The following is a 27,945-nucleotide window of genomic DNA, read 5'->3' on the forward strand; positions in this document are numbered from 1 at the left end:
CCTAAAATGCCATTTACATAAAATGAATAGATATTTCTCTAAACATTTGGGTACATGACGGGAGGGCCTTTAAGAGGCTATTAATATGGTGCTGCCAGAAATTCTGCTGCTGCTCTTCCATCCTTAATAATCTAAATTTTGGATGTTTTAAAACAGATCATGGTGCTTTAAAGTTATTTCATTACAACTAACACCCATAAAAGATATTAAAAAAACAAAAACAAACCAACCTATACTGTATCTATTGAAAATGAAAAGCTCCAGTGGACCACGTTCATTCTGTACCATCTTGAGTCTTTCCCCACAGCCCCTTATGAAGCCTGAGGTCTATCCTCCATTATATGTTCTGTGGGCGAACATTACGCCACAGCAGCATCAGTCTCTACTAGAAAAAGAAAAGAAGCTGATTCAAAGTAGGCTCGAGTTCAGCTCACTTCCACTGTATGGCAGCAGTCACACAGGAAGAGGACGAAAGTGCAAATATCGATACGCAGTTCAAGCTTATAACACAAAGCAACTTTAATTAAAACATCACTCACTGAAAACAGGCCAGGAGGACAAGGCATACAAATCAATCGTCTTCATGTGTTATCAGCCCTCGACCGTTCTAGATTCAGTCAGCCAGTGTTAACAGGATACTTGGTGACTGGTGGATCTTAGTGTGGACTAATTCTCAGGTTTGAAGCTGAACCATGAAGACACAGGAAAGGTGAAGTCTTGGAAGCAAAGTCGGAGAATTTCACAACATAAATTCGGTTTCATTGAGAATCTGAGAGAAAAAGAAGCCACTGGGAGGACTGAAGACCGCAACACACAACCACTGTGTCTTTGATTGCTGCAAATTTGTACCAGCTTGAATGTCCAAATATCAGTCTGCTCATCAGAAAACTCCAAATTACATTTGCTTTTAATTAGTTTTAAAGTACAAGTAAACAGTAAACACACCACTTAAATTTAGCCTTGTTAGGAGAATATTTTATTTTTTCATTGCACAACATTTATATTTATTATGTCTTCTTATTTGAGCATTGGAAGTTCTCATAAGATCCAGTTTGCCTGGTGGACCAGTATAGCGCTGGTTTTCCAGTCTGCCCTTTGGTCTCATTTCTCTCATTTTTCATCAGGTTACAGCAAAGAGGAGAAAAAAACAAAACCCAAAAACCTTTTACAGAGAAGCATAATAACAACAGTTTAGGCTCATAGCATCAAGGTCCTTTGCAAACTGTGTGTATGTACAATTATACAAATAATCATTAATAATCGGTCAATGCTCAATCACATTGAGAATCATCCAGGCAACAGGTAGACTCGGGAGAGTGGGAAGGAAATCAGTCTTTTTTACAAAAATAAATGTCTCCTCTGGTATCAAAATAGACGACAATCTTTCATCTTTCTCATTTTCGGGAACCTTGTGGTGCCACCGACACCACAATGCGACCGCAGCCCTACACAGTCTGCGTACCAATTTGACAAACTGACAGTGATGCCACGTGGCAAAGTGGACTTGTGTTATATACTTATTTACATGTTCGGCTTCGAGCTGACGAACACATCCTGATGAAACGCGTTTCCACAAATCTGTCTCTAAAGCTCTAAAAGGATTTCTCTATCCCAGGTACTTTAATTCACAGGAGGTGGTGATAATTTCTTGATCTGTGGAAGTAGTAATAGCATCTAACCTCTACTGTGTGGTGTGCTGACTGCAGATTTGAAAGCGCTTCTTAGGTTTCCTAAGGTTCAGAGAGAGGATCCCTGACTAGCAAGTAAAGGACCCAATCCTTGATTGTCAGGGTTAAAGGTAAATGTGTCTTTAAAAAAAAAAAAAAAAGGCAGCATGAGGCCATGGTAACAGACACGTGTGGTCAGGCAGACGGACAGACGGCTGGACAGTCAAACAAAACAAGGCAACGCTATAGACAGGGTTCCTACGTGGCATTTGGATGTATGACTGCCACAGAGAGTTTGCTTAGCTAAGGTTAAGGTGACGGAAGAAGGACAAGGGAAGTGTTTCCACTGTGTACCTTAAAGGGTGGGCAGACTTTGATATCTTGTTCCTAATTAAAATCAGTTCTACATTAATTGCACAAATGATCAGTGCAAAAATTGCAACAAAACGTAGGAATCTCCAACATCCGAGTTCGTCAGAGGCCACAAACCACAACAGACCGGCCCCGTGCTGTGTTCCACCTGAAGCTGAAAATCTCAAGTTCACACCTCAGTTAGACCACCTCAGGGAAGTCGGAGATTGCAAATCCACTGTTTGTGGCCAAATAACTCTACCTTGCTAGGGAACAAAATAAGCCTGTCATTCAGACGACTACAGCGCGGTCAACTCTAAGCTTGGATCCCAACTCGAACATCTGATGTTTAAGTAACATAGCACAGCAACTGCAAGCGTTGGAGTTTTTAAACTTCCCTCTCGTGCACTTTGGTGATAGAAATTTTCCAAATGGCGTATGTGGAAAAAAACTGGCACTGACTATGGACTCGACAGCCATCTTTATTGCACTTTTATTTTGTGATTATGGGTTTGAAGAAGAAATCTCAAAACTGTCACATTTTCATCCCATTTTCTGAAATTGTTTTCAGCTTCTAAGGTCTGACTGGATCCCTCTTAATTAATTTATTGCAATTTTCTGCATAACTCGTATCAAGAAAATGGAATTTGACATGTGGACAAAAATACAGTCTGAACTAAACTGACTCCTCTTCATTCTTTCTGTCCACTTTATCAGAACAGACCAGAGCTGACATGTGCACACATTGATTGTTTTGCTGAGAATAAAAGTTGCATGTGTAGGCCATGCAGATGGTTCAAACGGTTATCTCGGGTTAACACAACAAAGGATCGACAGAAATGTTTCTGCTCAGCATTGGAAGCGTTTTAAATATTTCGAAAGATGATTGATACATTATGACGGGATGTCTATCGACCCGATTACCCAAGGTGCAGGATTTATTGCCTCCATATGCACTTCTTGTACAGAAAGGCCAGACCATATCAATCCTCTAATTTTCTGTGGAGCCCTGTAATCTACAAACAAATAAAAAAAAATGGGAAAAAGTGGTTTAAATGTCATCGCTCTTGCAGACAAACATAGGAACCCTGTTTGGAAACCCAACTGTGGACAGAAAGCAACCAAACTAAATACTGTCAGAGTATTGTTAAGATAACAAAGCCTAGAATAACACAGACAGGGAAAAAGAGGGGGGGGGATTAAAAGGAAACAATACTGTGTGTAATTGCTGTTCAAACTGCAGTCAAACTGTGGTAGTAATTATTTCAGGACAAAGCTACCTCTTTACATAAACTACAGACTAAAGAAAACCACTGCTCAGAGTAGCTTGTGTCCTTTCAAAGTAAATGTCCACCTTTGCAAAATGTAAATCATCCACCACAGATACTCACACACACATCAGGGAACAGGCTCTGCCTGGCCTTTTGGCAGGCAAATTAAAATAAGCTTATTTAACAGAGTTTTCCAATAATGCGAACCTGGAGAGGAAGCGAGCAGTCCATCATGATTGGTTTTTGCTGTTGTGCTTCCCTATTTGGGAAAACCAGGTAAAAGAGAATATTCCAGGAGATCCAGAGAAAAGTTACAGAACAAAAGCTTAATCTATATTCACGGACTGCATACAGAAATACAGCCTACTGCTTCTTGGAAGTCCTCAAAGTCAGGAGACAAAAAAAAAGTCTTGAAATGAAGGACTCGATCTATACTGCAGAAGCTTGTCAGGGTCAATGAAAGGTTTGTAAGGATAACAAGATGCGAGTCTGACTGAGGCAGAACTGGATTTAACCAAGACATCTGTAGACTGAGTTGCACTGGAGAAAAATCCTGGTTAACTCGAGAACCAAGGAAAGGACTGAGGTGAACACACTGGAAAAGGCCCACTTAGTTTCAATACGTCTGGTCCAGACAAGTTGGTTTGGCGAAATCTTGTATCACATATCCATGTAGAAGAGCCAAGAAGGACCCTGGTGCTGGATCTGGGTTTTAGCATCCACTTGGAACCAGAGAAAACCAGAACCAGATCCCAGGCCTAGCTCAGGTTTTGCTCAGTCGAATGCGGTCAGGTTTGGTTCAGATATTTTTTTCTTTTTCATCATTTTGTTTTTGTTTTTTTTAAATATAACAGTCAGGTCTGTTATTTATCTAATCTGAACCTGATTAGAGCCTGGTTTGGGCCGATTCTGGTTAGGTTCTGCTGTGCTGCTCTCAGGACTTGTCCACCAACTGAGGTTGCTCCAAGGACACTTCCTCGTCTGACAGACCCGTTTCCACAGCGATGACAAATGATGCCACTGAGGCGCTGCTCGCCATTGGCTGAAGCTCACCTGAAAGAGAGAAAAAGAGGGCTATTCCTGAGTTTCTGGAGACGTAACTTTTGTTTTTAATTCAGATTACAGAGAGGGTTCGCTCTTTTCAGTTTCACGGTTGTCTGAAAGTCTTGTGTGAAACTCCTTCCAATAATAACGATAAATAAGTTCAATTCAAACTTGGCCAGGTGAAGCCAGCTGTTCTAGTCTACAATAACAATGCAAAGACATTTGAGAGCAATCTAATCTCGGTTTTGCTAAACAGAACCTAGAATTAAGACTGTGTTAATGTCTGTGGCTCAGGACTTCAGGCAGGTCATCTAATTGGCAGGTTGGTGGTTTGAGCCCTGCTCCAGTCTGGATGCTAAAGTATCCTTGGGCAAGACACTGAAAACCAAGATGCCCCTGATGTGTTCATTGGAGTATGAATGTTAGAAAGCACTTAGAAGTAGAAAAAACTGCTTACATAACTGTATGTGTGAGTAGGTGAGTGTTGTGTATAGACTGCTTTGAGTGCTCAAGTAGAGCAGAATAGTGCTATATAAGAACCAGTCGAAAGAATGTTAGAAAGGATGACATTAAAGCATGACACAGACATGGCAGTAATACTTCCAGGACAAGACAAGAGAACGTTTTTCTACAGAGAAATGAAAACATCCCCAAACATCTGCCAAAAGTGTCACATTAGCTTTATGTTTCTATAATAGTTTGTAGCATGGTTGGTATGGGACCCTTTCATTCAATAAAATTAAGCTAAAATTGTATTTCTGCTTCCTCTTTTGCAGTCACTTAAACTTCCTCATTATGAAATAAAGAGGAAGTTTAATGTGATCAGGGTAAAGATGCATCACATAGTCAGTGTGACTGCAGTAGCCATGACTGAAGCGAGTTATGGGGCACACTGGGTGTCAGTGTACGAGCACTTATCAGATGGAGTGTGAGAGTCACCTGTGTGGGTGTCCGTGGTGGTGGTCACAGGGCTGTCCCTCAGGGTGTCAGGGTCCTGGTAGTCCTGTGGGAGCCCGACCCGCCGCACGCCGGGGTCCAGCACCACAGAGGAGCCGCCCTCGCTCAGCGTGCCGTCGCTGGACGCCCCGGACACCACAGCTTCTAGGGCCAGAACCCCAACGCCGCCCACCCCACTTACACGGCCCAGGTCCAGGTCGTAGTCCAGAGGCAGGTCGTCGAGACAGTCTGCGTTCAGCTGTAGCAGAGCGACATGAACACCACAGTGTGATTGTCCAGCTCCAGGAGCCGACTGACATCGTGTCATTCTACCTACGATACAGCGAGGGTCTAACTAATCAACATGTGTGACAGCCATTTTTAAAAGTTTCTTTGATCTATGTCAGACTTCACACCTTAGTTCTGAGACACAAGCTAACCTGTACTTCTAAGCTTAAAAACGTTTTAGCTCTGAACACTGAGGGTCACAGTCTGAATGACTGAGTTTTGTTACAAACAGAAAAAATACTTTTTTACTGGAAAATGATCAAAGCAATTTTTACTGAACAAATTCAACCTAAATGTTAAACGCAATACAAAACAGATGTCTAATGTAGTAAACAGTTCCAGTACCAATTACATAACTGTCAGTATTTAACATTTTCTACTAGGCTTCTACTAATTTTTGTTGCTTTAATGGCCGGTCCAACATCGGGCCATGGTGTGTTTTTAACAACAAACTGTCAGACAAACACTCTCCACTGATACAAGTTAACGTGATTTCCTTGGCAGATGTAAGTCAGTGGGGTGACCTTTGGTTGAGATGTCCGTTTGTACTTTTACTGTGTTTTTCTGTTGTTGCGGTGGTGGACTAAAGCTTCTTCATTTTGAGAAATACGCCTCAATAATAGTTAGAAAATACAAAAAAAACACTACACAAATAATAGTTAAAAACACCAGTCTGAAGGGAAATATGATAAACGGCATCAACAGGTTGGGTAATGGAATCGGCAATCAGTCATTAAAACTGAGACGGGGACGTGTCCATGAAGGGTGCTGAGCTAAGTGGATCTTTGAGACCGAGGAGCTGCCCAGAGCCCAGTGTAAGATAAACGAGGATTATTTGGAGTGAATCATTCAAAGCTACTCCAGTATTTTTTTTTAAAGAAGGAGAAGAAAGAAAGAGCCTGTCATGAAGTATTTTCCTCTCTTTGATGATGACCTTGCTTTTACCCTTAAAGTCGACTTTTGACAACTGACAATATCTCAATAAAGACGTGGTCTAATGGTTTGATGACCATTAGAAAAGGCTCTGGGTTTCTCCAGGGGTAGCTCCATAGGCAGAGACCACCCTCACTAACCCTTGATGCAAACCTAGTCATTTTGTTTCTAAGCAGACCTGAACCATGGCAGAAACCCCTCGGTTCAGAGAAGAGCTTCAAAACATTTACACAACCTTAAAAGAAATAATTCTAGTAAAGCTAGTAAAGGATCATTTCAATCGCAGTCATCGAATACAGGATTGTATGTTTTCTCCCTTCAGTTTTTGAACAAAGGAACACTTTCTGTTTTGCAACGGTTTCTTGCAGCTTGAGGAATTTCCCAACTTCTGGTCTAAAGTGGATATTATCTGACGAGTGTCTCAAAGAATTGCAAGTCGCTGTCTTTCTTTAGAAGTGAGAACGTTTAAACAGACTCAGAAAACATTCATTTAATGAATTATGCATTTCCAAAACTGACGATGAACACTTTCATGGAAAACACCTCACATTCTGGTGTGTTTATGTATCACTTGCGCAGACAGACAGTGGGTTACGTCTCTGTCGGTAAGACAGCTGTAAAAACTGAGAATGATTCAGACGTCTGGCTTAGATTAAATTAACAGTTTAGAGTTTTGTGACGTGATCCCTTCTTAAGGACAAAACTCACTAAAAAGTTCATTTCCTTCTTTGCAATTTTCACACTCTGAAAAGTGGGCAGGACTGCGGCCTTCATTCTGCCCCCCGAGCCCAATGTTTGACACCCGTGTCTTATCTCCAGGATCAGAGGATGCATGATTTGGGGCAGCTATGATAGATCAGCGAAAATATATGAAAAGATCCAGGAAGGATATTATCATCACCTGTTATTTAAGCAGCCGTAAACACGTCATAACGTTCTTGTACAGTCCTAAACTATAAAATCACTTCCTTTCAGGGCTGCATATCCTGCTCACTCTAGGAAATATAAAACCCAGTTTCACACTCACAGCGATGCCCAGAGCTTTCAGGATGTTCATCTTGCACATGGGACATGTGCGGTGGTCCAGCAGCCACGGATCTACGCAGCTCTTATGAAACAAATGTCTGCAAAGAAGAAAAACAATAAAATATGGTGAAATCAGTCGTTCTACTGTGGATCTGAAAACATTAGAAAAATGCTGTGAGGAAAGACAAACATCACACCTGCTTTCACTTAGCGCCGGCACACAAGAATCTGCACAAACATGCTTTATGAAACTTGGTTCGTAATCTCATACAGTGCGCCGCACAGCCAGAGTGTTGTGAGGTCAAAACAAATAGTCATTGTAGTCACAACCAAAAATACATTTCCTCTGATCACAAGAAAACAATCTGCCCTGAGCTCAACTCAGCAGCTTCCATCGGCACAAAGTGGTTTTGTGATCACAGGAAAACAAGACTGGCAACAATTTAATAAAAAGGTCGACTCTGCCCGCAACGATCACGGCTTCCATTCAACAAGTTCGGTAGGGCTGAACAACAAACACTCGACGGGGCGTTTTCTCGCTGGTATTTGAACAGTTTACCAGTGATGGTCATCATTGTCTTTAAATATTTGGATGCTTGTCGTTCTTCTCTCAGTTTTCCCTCATTTTCACAAAGAAAGATAAAATTCTACATGCCAGGGTTCAGCACAGACAACAGCCTGATGGTCAAGTTAAAGCCGACGGGGTTTCCATCAGAGTCCACAACAGCTTTACTTGTGAAGCAACTAAAGGAGGCTGAACCCGCAATAATTAATTTTATTTATATTTTTAAAGTATTTTCACATTAGAATCAATCACATGAGGATACTGTAGGTTAACAGACTGTTTAGTGACCCTCATAACATAAAACAGGTATTCTTCTTTGTACAAGGACTGTAAAATGCATTTAGCAGTACATGTCGCCGACTGTTGCAGATTGCTGATTTGGCTGCAAACATCCAGCAACTACTCATCGAGTGATAGTGAAAAAGTCAGAAGTGCAATACAAAAAGGGATAAGATGCCATTGGCCTTCAAAGTAAAAGCTGACCCTTTTAAAAGTGTTGGTTTTAACAGTAAGGCACAACTTTTACCTTGAAGTCCAAGTTTTTCCAGTTTCATTACAGCTCAAATAGTGAAATGCAGAGTGTTTGTAGACAAGGACACTACAGACTGTGGCAACCTGCTTGTGATTAAAGCATTCAAAAGCAGAGTTTTGGTGCAACTGAATTCATCTGAATATCACCAGAAATCCCTCTTTCCTCTTGTCACCGTAGGTTGTCAGCTGGTTGCTAACCAGCTTAAGGGCTAAAGTGTAGCCCCCGCTAGGGTTGAACGATATATCGCATTTGCGATAATATCGCGACATGATCAAGTGCAATTTTCTAACCGCAAAGGCTGCGATTATACTGCGATTATATTATACAATTCATGGGCTGCATCCTCCTGAGGCCGCATTTGTAGACCGATTACGTCACAGCGACGCGCCGAAGGCTGTCCAAATTACTACCATATCCCAGAATTCATAGCCCGGCCCAGCCAAACTCCAGTTTCCAGCAATGGCGGCCGCTACTAAGTTTTAAAATTACTCATACTAATCTTTCTGGGTCACAAAATAAACTTTTAACATATTTTCAGGCGAGAAAGTAGTTGTGTAAACATCAAATATCTGCTCGGTTTATCAAGATATCCCATATTTGCAAAAGTGCTTCGACGTTTTCAGAGGCGTCTGCTACCCACCAGCTCGACAGCTAGCCGGGAGCTCGAGGGTTACTGATGCGGCCGAGAACGGCACAACTCCCGGCACATCATTTTCAGATCACCGCGGAGTTTCGCTGCTCGGGTTAAACGTAATATATAAGTCACTTAGACAACCTAAAAATGTTATTGTTGGGCTTTTTTCAGTGTTTTGTTTGTTCGTGAGTAAATCGGTTTGGCTGAGATTAAAGTTATTAGATTAGATAAAATAAAACTTTATTAATCCCCCGGGTGGGTTCCTCCTTGGTTTTCACACAGCTGACTAAACGTCAAACAGAAAACTTATTAAACAGAAGTATGAGACAGTCGAGAATTTACACCAGTGTCTGGTTATATTTTAGATAGCAAGAAGCAGACGGCCGAGTTTATTAAACTCCACCGAGACAGCGGTGACGCTAATCAGAACTAGCCTTCTGATTAGCTAATCAGAACTAGCCTTCTGATTAGCTAATCAGAAGGCTAGTTCTGATTAGCTAATCAGAACTAGCCTTCTGATTAGCTAATCAGAAGGCTAGACCGTCCAATTTCACGCCTTTAAACTTTAAAGGCGTGTTTGTGTGTGTGTTTATACAATTGCTATTATGTTTGCACTTTATGTGTAATGTTACTGACTGCAGAGATCAGTAAGATGTGTGTATTTTTTATTTATTAGTTTTATTTATTTAATATTATTTTTTAATTGAATGACTGTCTAGTAGTTCACAGATGTCGAAAAACTGAGTGTGGTAAAGCCACTGATTTTTTTTATGTATATTTCTGCAATCTGCACATTGTACTGACTTTCATTTTAATGTTTACACCAGGGTTCCTTGTCAGCACTTTATGCTCAGATGTTTGTAAGCTAAAAATAAACTATTGTGTATGTTCAAATATACTGTTGTGATTGAAGAAGTTAAATAAAAATGTCAGTCATCAATTCATGCATCACCTCATGTCATCATAACAGAGGTCTGTCTTCCAGGAAAGAACAGTTTAAAATTAATGTAATATAGTATTGGCCATACTATATGATGTATTGCTTGTCTTTGTTTAATAATACAGAAGACAAATACCTTAAAAAATAATCGCATATCGCATCGCAATCGCAATATTGGGGCAAAAAAAATCGCAATTAGATTATTTTCCATAATCGTTCAGCCCTAGCCCCCGCAGGCTCAGCTGTTGTCAAGAAAAAAGGTTAATATCACAACAAAGACTGATGCGGTCACAGTTTCTGGTGGGACTGTAGTCTGACACACAAGCAGAAAAAACAGTCAATGAGCCGCGGTGGAGCCAACATGTTTTTCCTGTAGTCGACAGCAGCAGCACAAACCAGTAAACATGAAGAAAGGCCTTGTTTCAGCTGCTGTCCAAGCCCACTATGTGTTGCAGAAACAGCCCAACTGAAGTGAGAAGAAGTTAAAACCACAGCTGTCTTATTTAGTTTCCATTACTATTAAACATCTTCTAATCTTTGTCCTCCTCTTTCTAGCACTGACACCTGCAGCACTATATTTATTTCAAAGCACTAAGTAATTACTTTGTAATTATTTCACTGATATAGATTATTCACATCACTGCTAGTTAAAACATAGTATATTCTTATAGACAGCGCAACCCACCAGCAAATAAAGCATTAAAAATCAGCTGTTTTCAGTAACCCAAACACACTATCCCTGTCTAACAGTCGTGTCCGCTCTGAGTCATTTCCCTGCACAGACTAACACTGAGCTGATAACCTGCGACAGCTACAGCGTGAAGACGTCAGGAGACTCTCTGAGGTCTTTTTCAGTCTCGATGACTGTTTGTTCTGTGGCAGCTAAGCTCCTGCAGGTTACAGTGGCCTCACGAACACCAACTGACTCAAAAACACCATGAAAATACTAAATTAGCTAAAGAGCCCCCACCAAAAAGAAAAAAAGAATAATTGGCACTGTATAGAAGATACTATCCTGAAGGTCTTCATTCAAACTCAGCACTCAGTCCTCAAACATAATACGATCCCCATCCTTCAGTCCTTACTTCCACATTTGCGTGAGGTGTTTCTGAGGCTGTGGTTACCTGCAGGGCAGGATGCGGACCACGTCGTTGGCCTTATAGCCCTCGATGCAGACGGCGCAGTTGTCAAAGTCGGGCTCGGTCTCCTGGTCGCCCTTCCTGATGGTGCGAAGCTGCAGCTTACTGATGGCCTTCTTCGCTGCGTCACCAAGACGCCGCTGGAGAGACACAGTGAGTCTTTACTTCGAGCTTGTAAAATGCGATTCATGTTTTACAAGCTGAAAACAGAACACTTTCCAATAATGGGCTCGTTATTCAGCAGAGATGAACTACAATACTGACGACACATTTTCAAAGTTTCAAAGTGCTAAAAATGTAAGTATTTACTCTTATACTGTAAAAGATAAACCTCTTCTTCTGAACCACCTCATTAACATAGGCTCTAGTTATATGATGCTGTTCCTTCTGTCTTCATAAACTAAGCAGAACAGCAGGAGACGCAGACCCGTGTTCGCACCTGGTTCCGGTCGCGCGCGTTGGCGTATCTGAACCTCTGGATGTAGTAGAAGACGAGCCAGGCAAGGGAGATGATCATCAGCACGATGAAGGAGATCGATACGAACACCACCGACGTCCTGCTCACGTACTTCTGCAGGTTCCTCGTCCCGATGGTGATCGTCATGGTGACCGTCACATTTCGTTCCAACAGCGATACGATCTCGCGGCCTTTTGGCTCCGGGATCATGATGGCGACGACCTCGTTCGCACCTGAAGATGAGGACAGGTGAGAAGCACTAAGTCAGTGACAAATATAAAAGCATTCAAGTATTTAAATTTTACTCCTTGGGTCGATGAACCTGCAATGAAACTTTAACGCCCTTTAGTAGAGCTGGGCCATATCATACCGCTCACGGTAATGCTGGTATAATGTTAGGCAACGATAAAAGGAAATAACGCGACAGAGTAAAACGCACATGCGCAGTGCCTTTGTTTTCATACGCACATGGCGGAAAAAGTATGACAGCAATGGAAAATGAGAAGGACGAAAGTGGACTGTTGAATGAAACGGATGAACCAGAACTGGTTTGTAAAAATGCTGCAACTTCAGTGGTGTGGAACTGGTTTAGCTTTCGTCCGTCAGATACACACCAAAGCACATTATTTGGTAGAGTATGCAGGCGGGTCGTTATTACTGTTATTACCAAACCAATTGTATGTGATACACGGCACTTAAAAATCGGTCAAAAATGTTTTACTAAGACTTTGCTAAGCTACGAAGCCACACCGCTTGATGGATTGTTGGAGCATTACGGCTAGTCAGGAGCCTCGCGGAGTGATACGTACTGTGCTGCATTGTGTGTGTGTGTGTATAACCTGTGTATAAGTTTTGTGGATATTATACATGGTTATGGTCATAATATGTCAGCCCATTTCCACTGGAAATGCCTTTTGGTTAAACTGTCAGCAAGGAATTTGCATTTGCACTCTTAAATGTTATATAGCTTTAATGCACATAAAAAACAGCTGCTTGTTTAAGTGAAAATACATTGATGGTTTTTTTGCAGTAATAAAGTTGTGGAGTTGTAAAGTATTTTGTCTCGTGTCAATTATATCGTCAGTTATATCGTTATCACAAATTTTCAAATGTATATCGTGAGAAATATTTTTGGCCATATTGCCCTGCCCTACATTTTAGTACATATAATAAATAAAGACGTGGTTTTGATGACCATTAGAATATATGTTTGATTTTTCCAAGGCAGAGATCACCCTCACTAACTTCTTATGCAGATCCTTCTCACGAACAAGTGCATTTTTAAGTCTTATAAAAGTCACAAACTCCAAGCTTTCTTCTCAAAAAACAAATAAAACATTGTTTGGAAACTTTGTCCCAACAGGGTTGCACAACCTAACACAAATGTGCTACACTTTTTCATTTGCTCTAAAACTTCTTTCTAACTCATCCCAAACCAAAAGGGTTTCCCTCCTCACTAACATGGTTTGACCATTTTCTCCTAAACCTTCAGCTCGCTGTAGGATAAACCTGAGACCAGCAAGTCCTACTTTATCTGTTACTCACAGTTGCCACTTCCTCCAATTAGTTTTATCCTATTTATGCATCAGACAATGTCGTACTATCGTTTGTTTTAACTGTGCTTAGTATAAATGAAGGAAGGAAGAGCTGTCCTTAGCTTCAGGCCAACTTTACTTCCACTCACTGTGAGAAAAAAAATTAAGCGTTTCCTTTTCAGGGTCTAACAAACATTTAAACTGGGAATCTAAGTACCCGCTCAAATAATGAGCTCAGTTATCAGCACAAAGCTTTAGACTGCTCTAAACGCTCAGTTTGATAAAGTTTTTTTTCCTACTCCTGGCATGACATGGCTATAAAAATAGAAGCTCCGCCCACCTGCTGTTCAAACTCTCAGTTTATGAGGGGCAGCTAATCACAACAAAACTGGTTAAATTAATTTAATAGACATTAAATGTTGAACAGACTAAATAATGCAGTGGTCCCAACCCCCGGGCCACGGGCCGGTACCGGGGTGTGGAATTTATGGTTTTTAAATTGGCTTTTAGTGTTATTTTTTTGTTGTTTTTAAATCATTTTTATCCTCAAATCTGTTTCCCTGGGTCTTTTCCTGTGTGCTATGAATAAAACGTCTTTTTTTGGTACTAGTTTTATTTTGTTGTATTTATCCACGACACCTTAAAGCCGGTCTGTGAAAATATTGTCAGACATAAACCGGTCCGTGGTGCAAAAAAGGTTGGGGGCCGTTGAAATAATGAACAGATGTGCCGACTTCAGCTCATTAGTGTTTCTCACATTGATTTCAAGTTTGGATTTTATGCATCCTTAAAATTAAGTTTCTTAATTCCAGTCAAAGCTAAACCTGAGCTAAAAGCTAAAACTTTAGTTTTTGTCAGAAAAGTCCTTGAAAAGCAATCGTTTTACCAGAACAGCATCTAAAACTCAAATATATTCTTTCCAGTCATTTACAACACATTTCAGGCTAAGCTGCAGACCATTCAGTTTTTCTGTGCAGAAATAATAACTTCCAATCAACTAATCGACTATCAGTGTTCAAATGACCTTACTTGCATGTTATGCAATGAGTTCAGCCAGACTTTAATATTTATTTAACACCATTTATGGACATGGAAATGTTGATCCGCTTTTTATTTATTTACCTTTTCAGTGTCCGGAAAACTGACTGTTCACTCGACCTGCTTGTTGTGGAGGTAACCTCACAGAGTTTGTACTCGACACAAACACACCCGCACTAGTAGCCTGTTTATTGATCCAATAACAGCTTCTGCTCAACAAATCCCCCCATCACTATGGAGACCAGCTCCTCTCCCACACACAAGGGACTGCCTCTCTAAAAATACTCCGAATACACGATCTGTGATGCACGGCATATTCAGCATTGGGATGAACACAAGATTATATAAGTGACTCTGCGACTACTATAGGATTATTGCAGGATTTCTATAATCCTACGGCAGATCTGGAACCTCTTAATCACAGGCAGTTTCTCTTATCAGAGATTTTGTTTTCTTTCTTTCTTTGACAGAAACGTTCACAGTAACAGGAGTGTGCTTGGTCCCCAATAAAATGCAGTGAAAAGTAGGAAAGCTGGCTGGGCCTGTTATGTTTTTTTTTCCAGCACCAGTTCATAACAACAGTCATCTGGAGGCTGTTTATACTGCAGGGTAAAGACCGTACAGAGAGAGAGCCCCAACAACAGATGATTCCTGATAAGAACCCAGAAGCTATGGGTGGGACACGCTCCTTTTTAAGATGAAGAGCGCTCCATTTGTAACGAGCTCTGGGAGGCCATCAATCAGCAACGACCGGGGGAGTGAAGGTAAAGAGAACAGAAGCGCACCGGCCTCTGTGACCCTGTAAGGCTCTGTGAAAGGTGCAGGTTTAGAAAGCTCCTGTTTCCAGTGCACTCACATGTGTCCAGAGGACCAGATTACTGTGATACTGACATCGAACAGTACAGTCAGATTTATCTGATCAATATTTATTTTACATGATTATTCATCAACTTAATCATCGTGCATTTAATATAATTTGTTTAAGTGTGTGGTTACAGAAGCTTTTCTTGAAATAGATTTTTTTTTTTTTTTTAAATGAATAAAAAGTGGAAATGGTTGGACACGCGGGGTTGTTGATAGGAAGTTAAGCCCAGAGGGTGGGGCATTTCTCACCAAAAACACCATCTCATTAAAGGACAGCGGTGGAGATATCTGTGGGTGTAGGCAGCTACAGACAGCCATAAGTGATCCTGTCAGAGGTTTGAAGGCAGTAACATTATCAAACTTGTTTCTCGTTGGCTTGAGCTGAACTAAACTGACTTTTTCAGTAGGAAAACCTCTTTAAAAGGAAAAGGGAAGGTTTGGTTGATTAAGCAAAGGAATGGGATGGCTACAGCTCAGGACATAGAGCAGGGTCATCTTCTAATCAGAAAGTTGGCAGCTTGATCCCTGACTGCACACTTTGTTCAAGACACTAAGCCCTGAGTTGCTCTCTGATCTGTTCATCATGTGTGGATGTTAGAAAGCGTTAACTGCATTTGAGTGCTCAAGAAGACAAACAAAAATCTGTCCATTTACCACATTAGAAGGTGTTAATATCTAAATGTATGGTGCAGGATAACCAATCAGACTCTAGCTTTCATTGGTTCACGCCAAAGTTCTTCCAGAAGTCATGCCCTTAGCAGCTTCCTTTGAAATGCTTCCAACAATCTTTTGAAGCCTCCATCTTAACGAATGGGAAGAAAACAAATAGCTGACATTTTACTTCCACGCCCAGCAGGCATACTTGCCACCACAAAGCTGAAATGTTATGAAACTATTGTGCACATGCACTATTTGTTAATTCTCTTCATTGGAGCACCATGTCTCCTCTTTACATAATTTCCATTTCCAATTTACCAAGCTGACTTCTCGAGAAGGCAGACCACACAGAGGGCAAAACAACAGAAACAAACATCAGGCCAAAACATTTTATAATGTTAGTGGATCACAAATATCCAGTGATCTGCACAACTGTCCAACTTTGTTAAACCTACAACCTGAAGTGTTGATCTAGGACACTTTTATGGGCTGGAAGGGCTTGGAGGAGACTTGGGGGGAAAAAAAAGCAACATTTTTGAGCTCTGAGGTCAGATCAGGATGTGCAGCTGGTAACGATTCGGTGTGTTGCTAAAGGATGCTCATGGCGCTGGATTGTGAGCTGCACCTCCGAGCCAAACCACAACACCAAGCTTCAACAGCTGCTTATTCTGAAGCTGAAAATACACAAATGCACAAAGACTCATGAATACAGCAAGTTCAGTTCTGCACAACTGAGGAGAAAATGTAATTTGTGTTTGCCTGTCATTTTGGCTGTTTTGATTTAGAGTTGAGGCCATCCTTGTGACTGAGGCCTGACTCAGTGCAAACGCACCCTCGTGTCACCCTGAATGCACAGAAAAATATCCCAGAGGAAGGTTTGTTACCAGGCTAAGACTTATCTGCAACTTTGAAGAAAAAGTTCAATTTCACAATAAAGATTCGACAAGTAAAAACAAGTTCATCTGCAACGTTGAAGTGTTTAACTACAAAAATGCACTCAAAGGAAAAACTCTTTCACAGGTGGTACAAGAATGTCTCACTACAAGTTTATGGCCAGACATTGGCACATTTAGGCAAACGTTTCACAACAAGCTGGGGATTGACTGCAGGAGAAACTGGGAGCAAAGGCTGGTGTCAGAGTTTGTAGAGTAACTTTATTCAAAAATAATGGAAACAAACCATCCTGAGCATGCAAATGGATATGCAAGTTATTCCTGTGTGGCCATCATAAAGGTAAAATCTTTTCTATTTCAGAGTTCGCTTAAGGAGTTCCTCAAGGCTTAGTCCACACTCTTCATTTACACACAGATCAAAACCATCAGAAACATAAGGCTGATTTATACAGATATATTTATATTTGAATCTCGAACCTCAGAACTCCTAATGTGCAGAGACCAATCTGTTCTTTTTGTAGAGAACAAAACATGTTTACTTAAACATTTTTGCTCTGTGCCATTACAGGACGTACCGACTGCTAAAAGCTTGTTTGACTTTTGCAACACAAATCACATCAGCAACTCCAGTCTGAGTTTGCATTAAAATTAGCACATTACGAACAGATAGCAACCCATGCTACATGTATCCAGTGATGATTGATGTAAAGAAATGTGAAAACAGTGAATAAAAAGACCAGATCTGCCCCAGAATTTCAATAAATTAGCCAAGATTATCCACTCAAGACAATAGTTGGTGTGCTTTGATAATATTGTGCAAAATTACTTAGCTGCAGATTATTTCTTTATATTTTTCTTCAAGAAGCCAGATTGTTTAAAGTGAGGTTGAGGATTCGTTTTCCAGACTTTCTGAAGTTCTTTACAAATTTTATGGGCAGTCCTCATATCAGATATGGGGAGAGGGGCACCTGAAAGTCATGGGGGGAGGAATCCAACAAAGATCAGACCCTTGACCATTCTCAGATATGAGATTGGTCAGATATGGGGAGAGGGGCACCTGAAAGTCATGGGGGGGGGAGAAAGAAAAAAATCTGACACTGGAGCTGAGACATGCTTCAGCTGATCCAGCTGCTGTCAGTGAAAAAGTGCCTCCCAAGAAGCCAAATTACACAACAAGACTGAAAAATCAGCAGTAACAGGTCTGATGGAGGGATGATACAAATTTAAATTTCTGCTTTAAAAATCATTTTCAGTATGTAGAAACTGTCATGGGTTGGAGCTAATACTGCAGACAGTGTTAGAGATATTACAAGAATTGATTGTTCTGATCTGTTGATACATTGCTTAAAAAAATGGATGTTAAAAACTGTAAAGTAGCAGCATAATTACTACAGATGAAAGGAATCAATTACTTCAGACTGCTGCCATTTCATAAATGCATTTCAAGCATTTTGTCTCCTGGTTTAATAAAACAGGAATATCTGATCAATTTAATTTTTGTTTATTTTATTGTGTAATTTGAAGGTTTTAGGGTTTTTATTATAGACTAAATGATGGAGAAACAGTTTACGTTAATGTGGAATCTTCCAACGTGAAAGCCCAATGTCCATCGACTTTGACCTGGATAAACACAGATGGCAGATACTTCAGATTATAATCTTAAGGAAGCTGAGGCTGAACTTTAATGTTTGCACAAAGATCAGTATATTTGCTCAGTAAGCACAGTCTAGCTGACCACAGTTTAGGAAAAATTCCCCTGAGGCCTGCACTGAACTCACATGACCCCAACCAACACACGAACACAAAAATTGATTAGTCTTGCCCTAAAAATAATCCCCTGGGATCGTTATGTTATGATGAGATTTTTATTTTCCAGTTAAACCTACAAACTACACGATAAATAACTGCAATTTGGTCAGTCTCTTTAGTAAGGGTTTCTTTGTTTTTGTTTTAAAAACTCAAGTAAATCTCTACAATAGCAGAGATGTCCAATTGTCCAATAGCAGACAAGCTTCAGATCTGTGAAGGCTTTGAGCTCCTCTGCAAATGTTTCTGTTTTTCAGGTGTTATGTCATTTTTCTAACTTTAGAACGCAGCGAGACTGATTCAGCTCGCAGTCATCAGCAGCTCCCAACTAATCTGCCGGATAAACGGGACGATAAAGCAGCTGATTCCACATAGGCCTTTTTTTCCAGGTGGATTAGCGGTGCTTCACAGAGTGAATTCCTGACCAACCGAGGAATTCACCAACTTGATTTTCACTCTGACAGTACTGATTTCCATCGATAGCAGAGATTTTTAAAGCCCCTCTACAACCAGAAATCCTGCATGTGGATGTTTTGGCATCACTTTCCTGCCACATCAACTCATTTTGCCATAAACTGACCAAAAAGCTAAATAAAGTCTCAGTTTTCCAGAGTGCCAGAGTCACTTTTATTTCAACTGCGTTATTTGTTGTTTATTGCAGGCTGTGTTATTTTTACTCTTTATCATGCTGCTGCAACAACAATTTGCCTTATGGGACCAATAAAGTATCCATCCATCCAATCATGACTACTGGAATAGTTTCTGGGTTTTTCCAAGGGTGGCTGCACAGGCAAAGACCACCCACACCTCATTGTCCTCTATAAGCAGGTCGGAAATGTGGCAGAAACCTCTCAGCAGGGTTCTCGTAGGCTTTCCACAGATAAAAGTTAAACTAATGTTATTTTGTCCACGTCTATCAATTAAATTTAATTTCTAAATACATTAAATTGTAAAGAGGTCGGCTGCCGGTTGTGGTGTGACAGAAAAGAAGAGACAGAAAACAGGAGAAAACATTAAGGCCTTGTGACTGGGATTTCCTCATGTGGAACTTCCTTATTTAGGCGAGAAACAGAATGGCAGGGACACAGTGGCTCATGACACAGTTCACAGGTTATAGTAATGGGTGATGTACAGATAGGAAGTTTTGTTGTCACTGGTTGGCTGTGCTGAGAAGCCAAGAATGGCTACAAGCAACCACATCCAGGAGAAATTAATAGAATCACCAAAAACAAAGTGTTTGTACTGAGGAGTATTACGACTGCAGGCTCAGTAATAAACATGCCTTTAAAAAATTGCCTGGAAAAGGACAAACGTGAGCTCGGCTTTGGGCAAAATGTAGGAGAGGACCGGTTACGTGATCACCGTGTACCCTTCTGGACAGAGGCATGAAGCCATCAGTCTTTCTGCTGGTTGAACTATTTAAAAATTAAAACATTTACAGCAGAGTTTCAAAATCACATTTCAAAACTGGAGCTAAGTCTTCCCTTTTTCTCTTGCCTCGGTCACATCAGCACCTCGTTACTGAGTATTTTACAAATCAGCACACTCATTTCTCATCTACAGCTGTTTTATTGGAAATGCGATGGCTCGACGCCTGACAGGCGCCCGCAAATCAGACCACACATCCCGTTTTGGCTTCTTAACACTGGCTCCCAATACATTTTAGAAACGATCTGAAGACTTTGTTTTTAAGTCATTAAATTGTGTTTGCACCTTCTTACCTTTCTGATCTTCTAAAAGATCACTGAGGTCAGCTGACCAGATGCTTCTGGTTGTACCATGACTCAGATTACAGCCTTTACAGTCTGGCCCTTCAACTTACAACTTCACCAAAACCCGTCTGAAAATTCATTTTTACTCCTTCGTATGGCCTGATCAGTCTGTTTTCTGTATTATGTTTCTTTATGGCTCCTATTGTGCTACTCTTATTTGGTTAACACTTGTTATTTTTAAATGTGCTTATAAACAAAGTTGACCACTGTAAGTCAGAGCCATCCACACATCATGAGCCAGTCAGTTAAACTTGTCTTCGGACCGCTGCTTCACTTTACTAATGTTTGCATTACCTCTCTGCAGAGCCTCAGGACTCCTGTTTCTAACATTAACTTCACTGTTTGTCATTTCAGCATGGTGAACAGGATCCTCTTCAGCTTATTTACACTCATATTTTTAATTGGCTGCCCGTGTTTGCACACCTTCAACTTCACATTTTTGAGGCTTGTTTGCGTTTGCTAGACTTCCTGAAACAGCAGCAAAAGCCTGGAGAGGCAGAGAGAGCTGCTGGTGCTGTCCAGGCTGCACATCGATGCAGTGCTGCTCTAATAGTGGGCAGGAGTCAGTTAAAATATGTCAGCACTACACTGGAATTATTAACAGCAAGCAAATAATTTTCCTGCTTGTTTCAATCCATTTAATAACACAAAACAGAACCAAAGTTTTTTGTTCAATTAAGAAATGCCCCTTAGAAAAGTTTAGTTGAAATCAGTTCAACTGCAATTCTCGTGATTTTCCTTTGGAGAAAGTTAATTTTTCTTTATTGTGCAGCAAAAACCCTGCAAATAATTGTTGGACAGTAAACAGCATCTTTTGGTTTAGGACCGACTGTTTGATAAAGGAACAAAGGTTCAAGACCACACTCTAAACAAAAACATTTTGCACAGTTGCCTGCTTTCTGCAGATGCTTCATGATAAACCTAATCAGCAGATTAATCGTGATTCATCCTCACCTACTGCGAGTATTTAATCTGCAGCTTTTCTGCTGATCAGTGAAGTCAGTTTCAAGTCAAAAATGTTACTGTGTTGTTATATAATGTGGTGAAGAGGCAGGAGAGAACGAGTGGAGGAAACCAAGCAGGGCCAAACCCAGGCTGCTGCGTTTAGCCTTTGTGGCATATGGTCGCCTGCTCAGTCTGCGAGATAAACCGGCACCCGGTGAAGTCTCAGCAGCAATGCTCTGACTCAGGAGTCGGCAACCTGCGGCTCTTTAGTCCGTATAGTGCGGCTCCGCGTGGATTGGGGAAATAAATTAGACGTATTTAGCTGAAGTGTATTTTATTTATGTTAGTTCTTTTTAAACTTGTAGTTCTAAGTTGGAAGATTATTGTGATATTGAAATATAAAAATAATAATAATTTATTTCTAATAATGATCATTTTAGTTCAGCTGGGTGTCTTTCCTGTTGTTATATTTCTTTAAGAGTTCAAAATGTGTTAATTACATAAATAAAAATGTAATTTTTTCTGTAGCACTTGATGGATTTCATAAGCAACACACCTTAGTTGTTCACACAAAGCATAAAGGTAATAAACAATATATACAGTGTTATCTGCATTTTAGACGTCAAAAAGTATTTGTGGCTCCCAGTGTTTTCGTTTGCGTGGAAACCGGGTCCAAATGGCTCTTTGGGTGTTAACGGTTGCTGACCCCTGCTCTAACTGAATCTGACTTTCTGGCAAAAACTAAAGAAAAAGCTATGTGATGGCCCTCACTAAGTACATGAGTCAGCTCTTAATAAGAAGCCAAATGATTACCTGTCCAAACAACACAGCGTCGCTGAACTTGTGGATGACCGGCCAGCTGTTGAACTTCTGGAAAAATTATTTAACGGGCACTCGACTGTGCAAAGACTGATTTGCAGAAAATAACCTGGACACAGAAAAACGTGAACTGTTTAAAGCAAACCAACCACCCAGGGCTTGAATTCATGGCATCTAAATGTGGGTGTGTAGGCCTGCCAGGGATCCCTGAAGGGGTTTCCAGCTGTCAGAGAAACAGCTGTTACTTCACTCAGCAGCAGAGCGACTCAAACGAACACCACTTATGGTGCTACGGAGCAGTCAGCCCCATATGTAACGCAGCGCTAAATGGTGACCAACATCAAACGTCACATGGAGTTTCTCTGGACATCATCGAATGACAGGAGCCTGTTTTCCATAATCAGTCACTGTGGATGCAGCGGGGCTGCGAATCCCTGATCCACACGACTGTTTCTGTCAGAGAGGCACTGTGTGGATGACCACTGACAGCATCGTTTAACAAATGGAAAAAACTGATAAAGAAGCATCACAGACCTTCAGTCAGCAACTCTGAGACAATCTCTGATTTCTATCTCTTCCATCCCAGTGGATGCAAATAAAAGGTCAAAAAATTACTACTTTCTTGTTAAGAAGTCTCCAAAATATTCTTTTTTCTACGAGCTAAATCCTGAAAACTTAAATCTCAAACAAAAGAGAGAAGACTTGACAAAACTTTACAAAATACAGCTTCACAGAAAGAGCCCTTGGTGGCTGAGCCCATTCAACCTGTAACGAGTCTGCATTTGTGATCGTTACTACACAGAGGGGATCTTCGGACTCAAAATGGTCTGTTCGATAAGCGACAAGTCCCGAGCCTGCCCTCATTTCTTTACATTTTGAGTCAGACTTCCCTTTAATTTGTTTACACTGGTCTTGAGCAACAGCTCTGCAGGCTCTCTGAAGGTCTTTCAACATTTTTCTTATGACTTTGGCTGCCTTTCCACCTATTTTCAGATCAGTCCTTGCAACAGACCAGTTTCACATGAATATTGTGTTGTTTGTTAACACTGACCTATGAATCATTTAAGCATGAAAAACCCACCTAACTCAAAGGACCAATGTTGTGTCAATAAATAACACAACTTATCAAATATTTTAAATTCTGTATTTATGCACTTTGTTACTAGCAGCCTGTTACACAAGTACATAATTTGTTCCCAATTCTTTAGTTTGAAAAATACAGTCTGACAGCCGTTAAATATTTTTGCACCAACAAAGCGATTCCTAAAGAGTTATTAGCTGAAAAATCAGCATCTCTCAGTCCTTACAGATGCTTTGGAAACTATACAAGTGGCGGACAAAAGATGAAGTAGCCGGCTTAAAAACAGAACAGAAATAAGCAGCAAAAACCCGACTCCGGATCTGCGAGATGCATCTGACCCTTCAGTTGATCTCAGGTTGGAGGCTTTGCCACAGTTTGGCGCTGCATTTCAACCAGTGGTGTTGGGCATCTTGTCAAAGCTGATGGAATTATGAGCACAGAGAAGTACTGTCAAATTATAACCCACCATGCAGTACGACCAGGAAAGCGTTTGATTGATGACAGCTTTATTTTTCAGCATGCCAGTTTTACCTAACACACAGCCAATACAGTAAAAGCATACACAGATAGGAAGGAAAAAAATGCACACACATAGCTGAAAACTATTGGTCATGGACTGGTCCCAGAGCCCAGACCTCAGCATTGTCGTTTGGATCATCGCGATAAAGAACAAAACTAAAAGGACCCAAAACATGAAGCCTGGAGAACCTTTCCTGAAGACTACTTAAAGAAATTACAAGATAGTTCAGGTTGTGTTGACGAATTAAGGTCATCATATCAAAAACTGACTTTCAGTTTCACTTAATTTGTACCACCTGTTACCTACTGTATTTCAATACATGGAAATACAGTAGGTAAGGCAGGTATTTCCCATTTTCCTAGCAAAATATAAAGAAATGAGGGGGCGGAGTCTGTACAGCACTAACAGAATAAGCACCTCATATGTCAAAGGAGATGAAAGGCAGATGTATCCTGGTGTGTTTATGGTACAAATCTGAGCATCAAAGACCTGGAGACAAAGATGACTGCAACATTAATGATCCTTCTGCATACAGGTCATCTACAAATCCATTAATGTTTTCAGACATGATGGACTTCTTTATAACAAACCTGCATCCTTGTTCCAAACTCCAAAACTTTTCTGCTAGAAAATCTTGGATTTCCTGCCTGAATCTGCTGTGCAACTCACTTTTTAGATATTCAAATGCATGCCCGCCCGCATCAGTTCATGAGGAAAATGTTAATATTCATAGACATACAATATAAACATATAGAGAGTCACAACCATGAATATAAATGAACTCAAATAACTGTACACTCTGTCCTGAACTGGGGTGTTGTTACCTGTGTAGCCAACTCAAACTTTTACTGAGCAGACTTCTTGCAGCGGTGGACTCAGATTACAGCACCACGCTCATAATTCAGCGAGGTCTTTAAAAAGAGCTCGACTTTTCAAGAGACTGAGAGAGTACTTTCTTTTTAAGAACAGCTTTTATGGGTGAACTGACAAGTTTCCTGCTTCAGGATCGGCTATCCCTCCACAATAAAAGGAGCCAGCTGAGGTGGTTCAGCCATTTGATTAACATGCCTCCTGGGTAGGGATGGGTATCGAAAACCGGTTCTTGTTGAGAACCGGTTCCCACTGTTTCAATTCCTTGGAATCGTTTGCCATTTTTGCAAATGATTCCCTTATCGATTCCAGTCGCCCCGAATGACGTCACCACGTTGCGGAGCGTCATTTACCTGGCAGGAAACACGGCGCCTAAGCGGCTCAAACGCTCAAAAGTTTGGTTATACTTTACGAGAACGGATGACAACAGGGCAACTTGCAATACTTGCAATGTAGATATTTCATTTAAGGGAGGAAACACTGCGAATATGCAAAAGCATTTGCTCACAAAACACGCGATGACCTTAAATGAATGTCGTGTTTTTAATTCCGCTCCGGACTCGTGAATCTCAACCCAGCAGCAGCGGTAACGTTTGCACGTCCTCTCCCGTTAATGCGGCAGGTAAATAATCAACTAACAGTGCATATTATGTTAGCGCGATCTGTCTTATTACAAAACCTGACATTACTGTGCATTTAGGTGACCATGATGAGAGAGACAGAGTCTGGCTCAGATGCTGGCAGTTGTCGCTGCAGTCTACCGGCAGCGTCTCCTTTCAGGCCAGGATAGACGAATGTCACCGAGCAGTGACTAAGTTTGTGGTCAAAGGCTTGCACCCATTTGCCACAGCAGATGCCCCCGATTTTTGGTAAGTGAAGGTGTTTAATTGTAGGCAGGGACATTACTGGATATTCTTGTGTAATTGCTACAGAATAATTTATGTTATACTTTGTTATTGCTACAGAAGAATATTTATTTTATTATTTTACATTTACAATTTTTTTTCCTGGGGACCCTGTGACACCCCATTGAAGAGCCATAGGCTGGATCTCTTAAGATCTCACTGTTGGGTTTCTAAGGCCATGTTACTCCTAAATTTCTATCTTGTTCAAAGAGAAGATATAAAACAAAGTTCTAAGCTAATCGACCTTAGTGTTCTCCTTTTTTAAAAAGAATCGATAAAGAATCGAATCGTTAAACAGAATCGAAAATGGAATCGGAATCGTGAAAATCTTATCAATACCCATCCCTACTCCTGGGTGAGGTGTTTTAGGTATGCCCTCACAAGAGGAGGCCCTGGGTAGGCTCATGTCATGTCCTGACATGACAGAGAGATTATGTCTCTCAACTGGCCTGAGAAAGCTGAGAGAGTCAGAGGAGGTGGACAAGGAGAGGAAGGGCTTCTCTACTCAGGCTGCCACTGCCTAGAAAAGCAGCAGGAAATAGACGGACGGGTGGTTTGGTGGGTGCAACCATGAGATTTCATGAGTGTGTTTACTTCAGACTTAACTTGTTAAGCGTTCTAGCCATTCACTTCACCCTATAATCCAGGGATGGCCAACTCCAGGCCTCAAGAGCTGGTGTCCTGCAGGTTTTAGATGTGTCCTTGATCCAACACAGCTGATTTAAATGGCTAAATTACCTCCTCGACATGTCTTGAAGTTCTGGTAATGAACTGATATCTTAAACATGCAGGACACCAGCCCTTGAGGCCTGGAGTTGGCCATCCCTACTCTAATCTAAATGGGGCAATTTCTTGCCCCAACAGGTGAGACCAAAACACCAACCACAACATATAAAAATGGGTGGTGTCAGTATGGCTATGTTCTACATTTATACTTGACACCAACTTAACCTGTACACACATCTACATTTTACCCTCAACTATTTCTCAGAGTCCACAGTAAAGCAGTCCCCAGTGTGAGTGCACTCCTCCTTGGATTTGACATGAAACTAAATGACTCTGAAAGATACAACACATCCGTATAACAGAAAGACCTCGTGAGTTGGACTCTTTCCATGACATCTTTATTAAGAAATTAAGAGAAACACTGAACACGTCACCTTTAATCCCCATAGTTCACCCCAGCAGCAAACTACCCAACTTAGAAAAGCTCTACAAAGCCTCCTTCACAGAGGGAGGAAATCGAGTTAAATGCGCATTTATTTGGGTGAATAAAGCAGAGCATCATCTACCTGAGTGAGGCATGGTGATGGTGTCGTTCGTGTTGGTGGAGCCCACATTAAAGATGACCACCGCAGAGGCGTTGTGGGCTGCAGCGTGGCGGATCTTGTCCTTGTAGGTGCAGTTGCCCCGGGCTATGAGCGCCACCCAGGCCCCGGCCTGAGCGGGCACCGCGAAGCGGGTGTTGGGGTCGCAGGCCTGGCGGTCGAGCGGTGCTGCGGGCAGGACCAACACCCCCTTGGCGTCCCGCTTCGGAGAGTGCTCGCCATATCGCCCGCACTCCGTCTTCTCGGTGCGCAGCTCCGAGGTGGCCGGGTCCACGTAGGTGATGTTGACGAAGGCGGTGTACCACTCCTCCCGCTCGGCCACGGTGAAGTCCAGGCACAGCAGGTGGACGAAGCAGAAGGAGAGCAGCCACGTAGAGAGGGCCAGGCTGCGGCAGGCCGCCACCAGCGAGCCCGGGGCCATGACGAGCCTCCCCGGGGTGAGAGCGAGCTGTGTGTCGGTAGGTCGGAGGAGCCCGGCAGCTTCAACGCTGGAGCCTCCTACTCCACCATGCTACAAGGCAAAACCACCAGGAGCGTGTTTAACTCGCTGATACTCCCCTTTTTTCACACCAAAGAAAAAAAAAAATCCCTGTTTTTAGCCGCTCCCCTCCACTACTCTCAGATTATCTAGCAGCAGACGCCTGTTAGCAGTCTCCATTTCCAGCCGTTGCCGTTAACTCGATGAGAAACACCCACGAAAAAACTCCTAAATGCGCACAACTGAAAGGAGAAATCACAGGAGTGACGCGACGTGAGCCCACCGAAGTGAAGCACCAGGCGGTTGGCTGAGTGCGCGCACACGTTAATAATTTGTTGGAGATTTAAAGCTAAGTGCAGCAGCAGGCCAGCGCGGCTGCATTGTTTTGACTGGGCCACGGTCCACTGGTAAAGTTACGGAAATGTGGACTGTTAGTTCCGGTTATTACTCTGCAAAGTAAAAGCATTTTACTTTTTTAATTATAAGTCTGTGATGCTCGATTAAAACTTTAATTCACCAATAATTCGCTTTAATTCATTAATAAATAATGTCCAGCAGGTGTTCTGACAGTCAACCTTTATCAAAGAAATTCTAAGGTATTTTATTTTGAAGGTCACCACACGTTGTTTACCTGAAAGATTTAAAGCGCTC

The 27,945-nt window shown here is 41.5% G+C and overlaps 1 protein-coding gene across 1 annotated transcript; it reads right to left on the minus strand.

The window, feature by feature from the left end:
• LOC146635619 (RING finger protein 150-like) lies at positions 1-27,683 on the minus strand. The gene is made up of 6 exons (XM_085347932.1): positions 26,781-27,683; positions 11,766-12,016; positions 11,312-11,466; positions 7,518-7,614; positions 5,273-5,528; positions 1-4,342 (listed from the first exon to the last, which is right to left on the minus strand). The coding sequence occupies exons 1-6, from the start codon at positions 27,235-27,237 to the stop codon at positions 4,224-4,226; spliced, it is 1,335 nt and encodes a 444-aa protein (XP_085204058.1). The 5' UTR covers positions 27,238-27,683; the 3' UTR covers positions 1-4,223.
• Between the last annotated feature and the right edge of the window lie 262 nt (positions 27,684-27,945).

This window comes from Diplotaxodon limnothrissa, linkage group LG3 (assembly GCF_057381915.1).
Source record: "Diplotaxodon limnothrissa isolate DT_005_m linkage group LG3, D_limnothrissa_male_GT1.1, whole genome shotgun sequence".
Taxonomy (NCBI): domain Eukaryota; kingdom Metazoa; phylum Chordata; class Actinopteri; order Cichliformes; family Cichlidae; genus Diplotaxodon; species Diplotaxodon limnothrissa.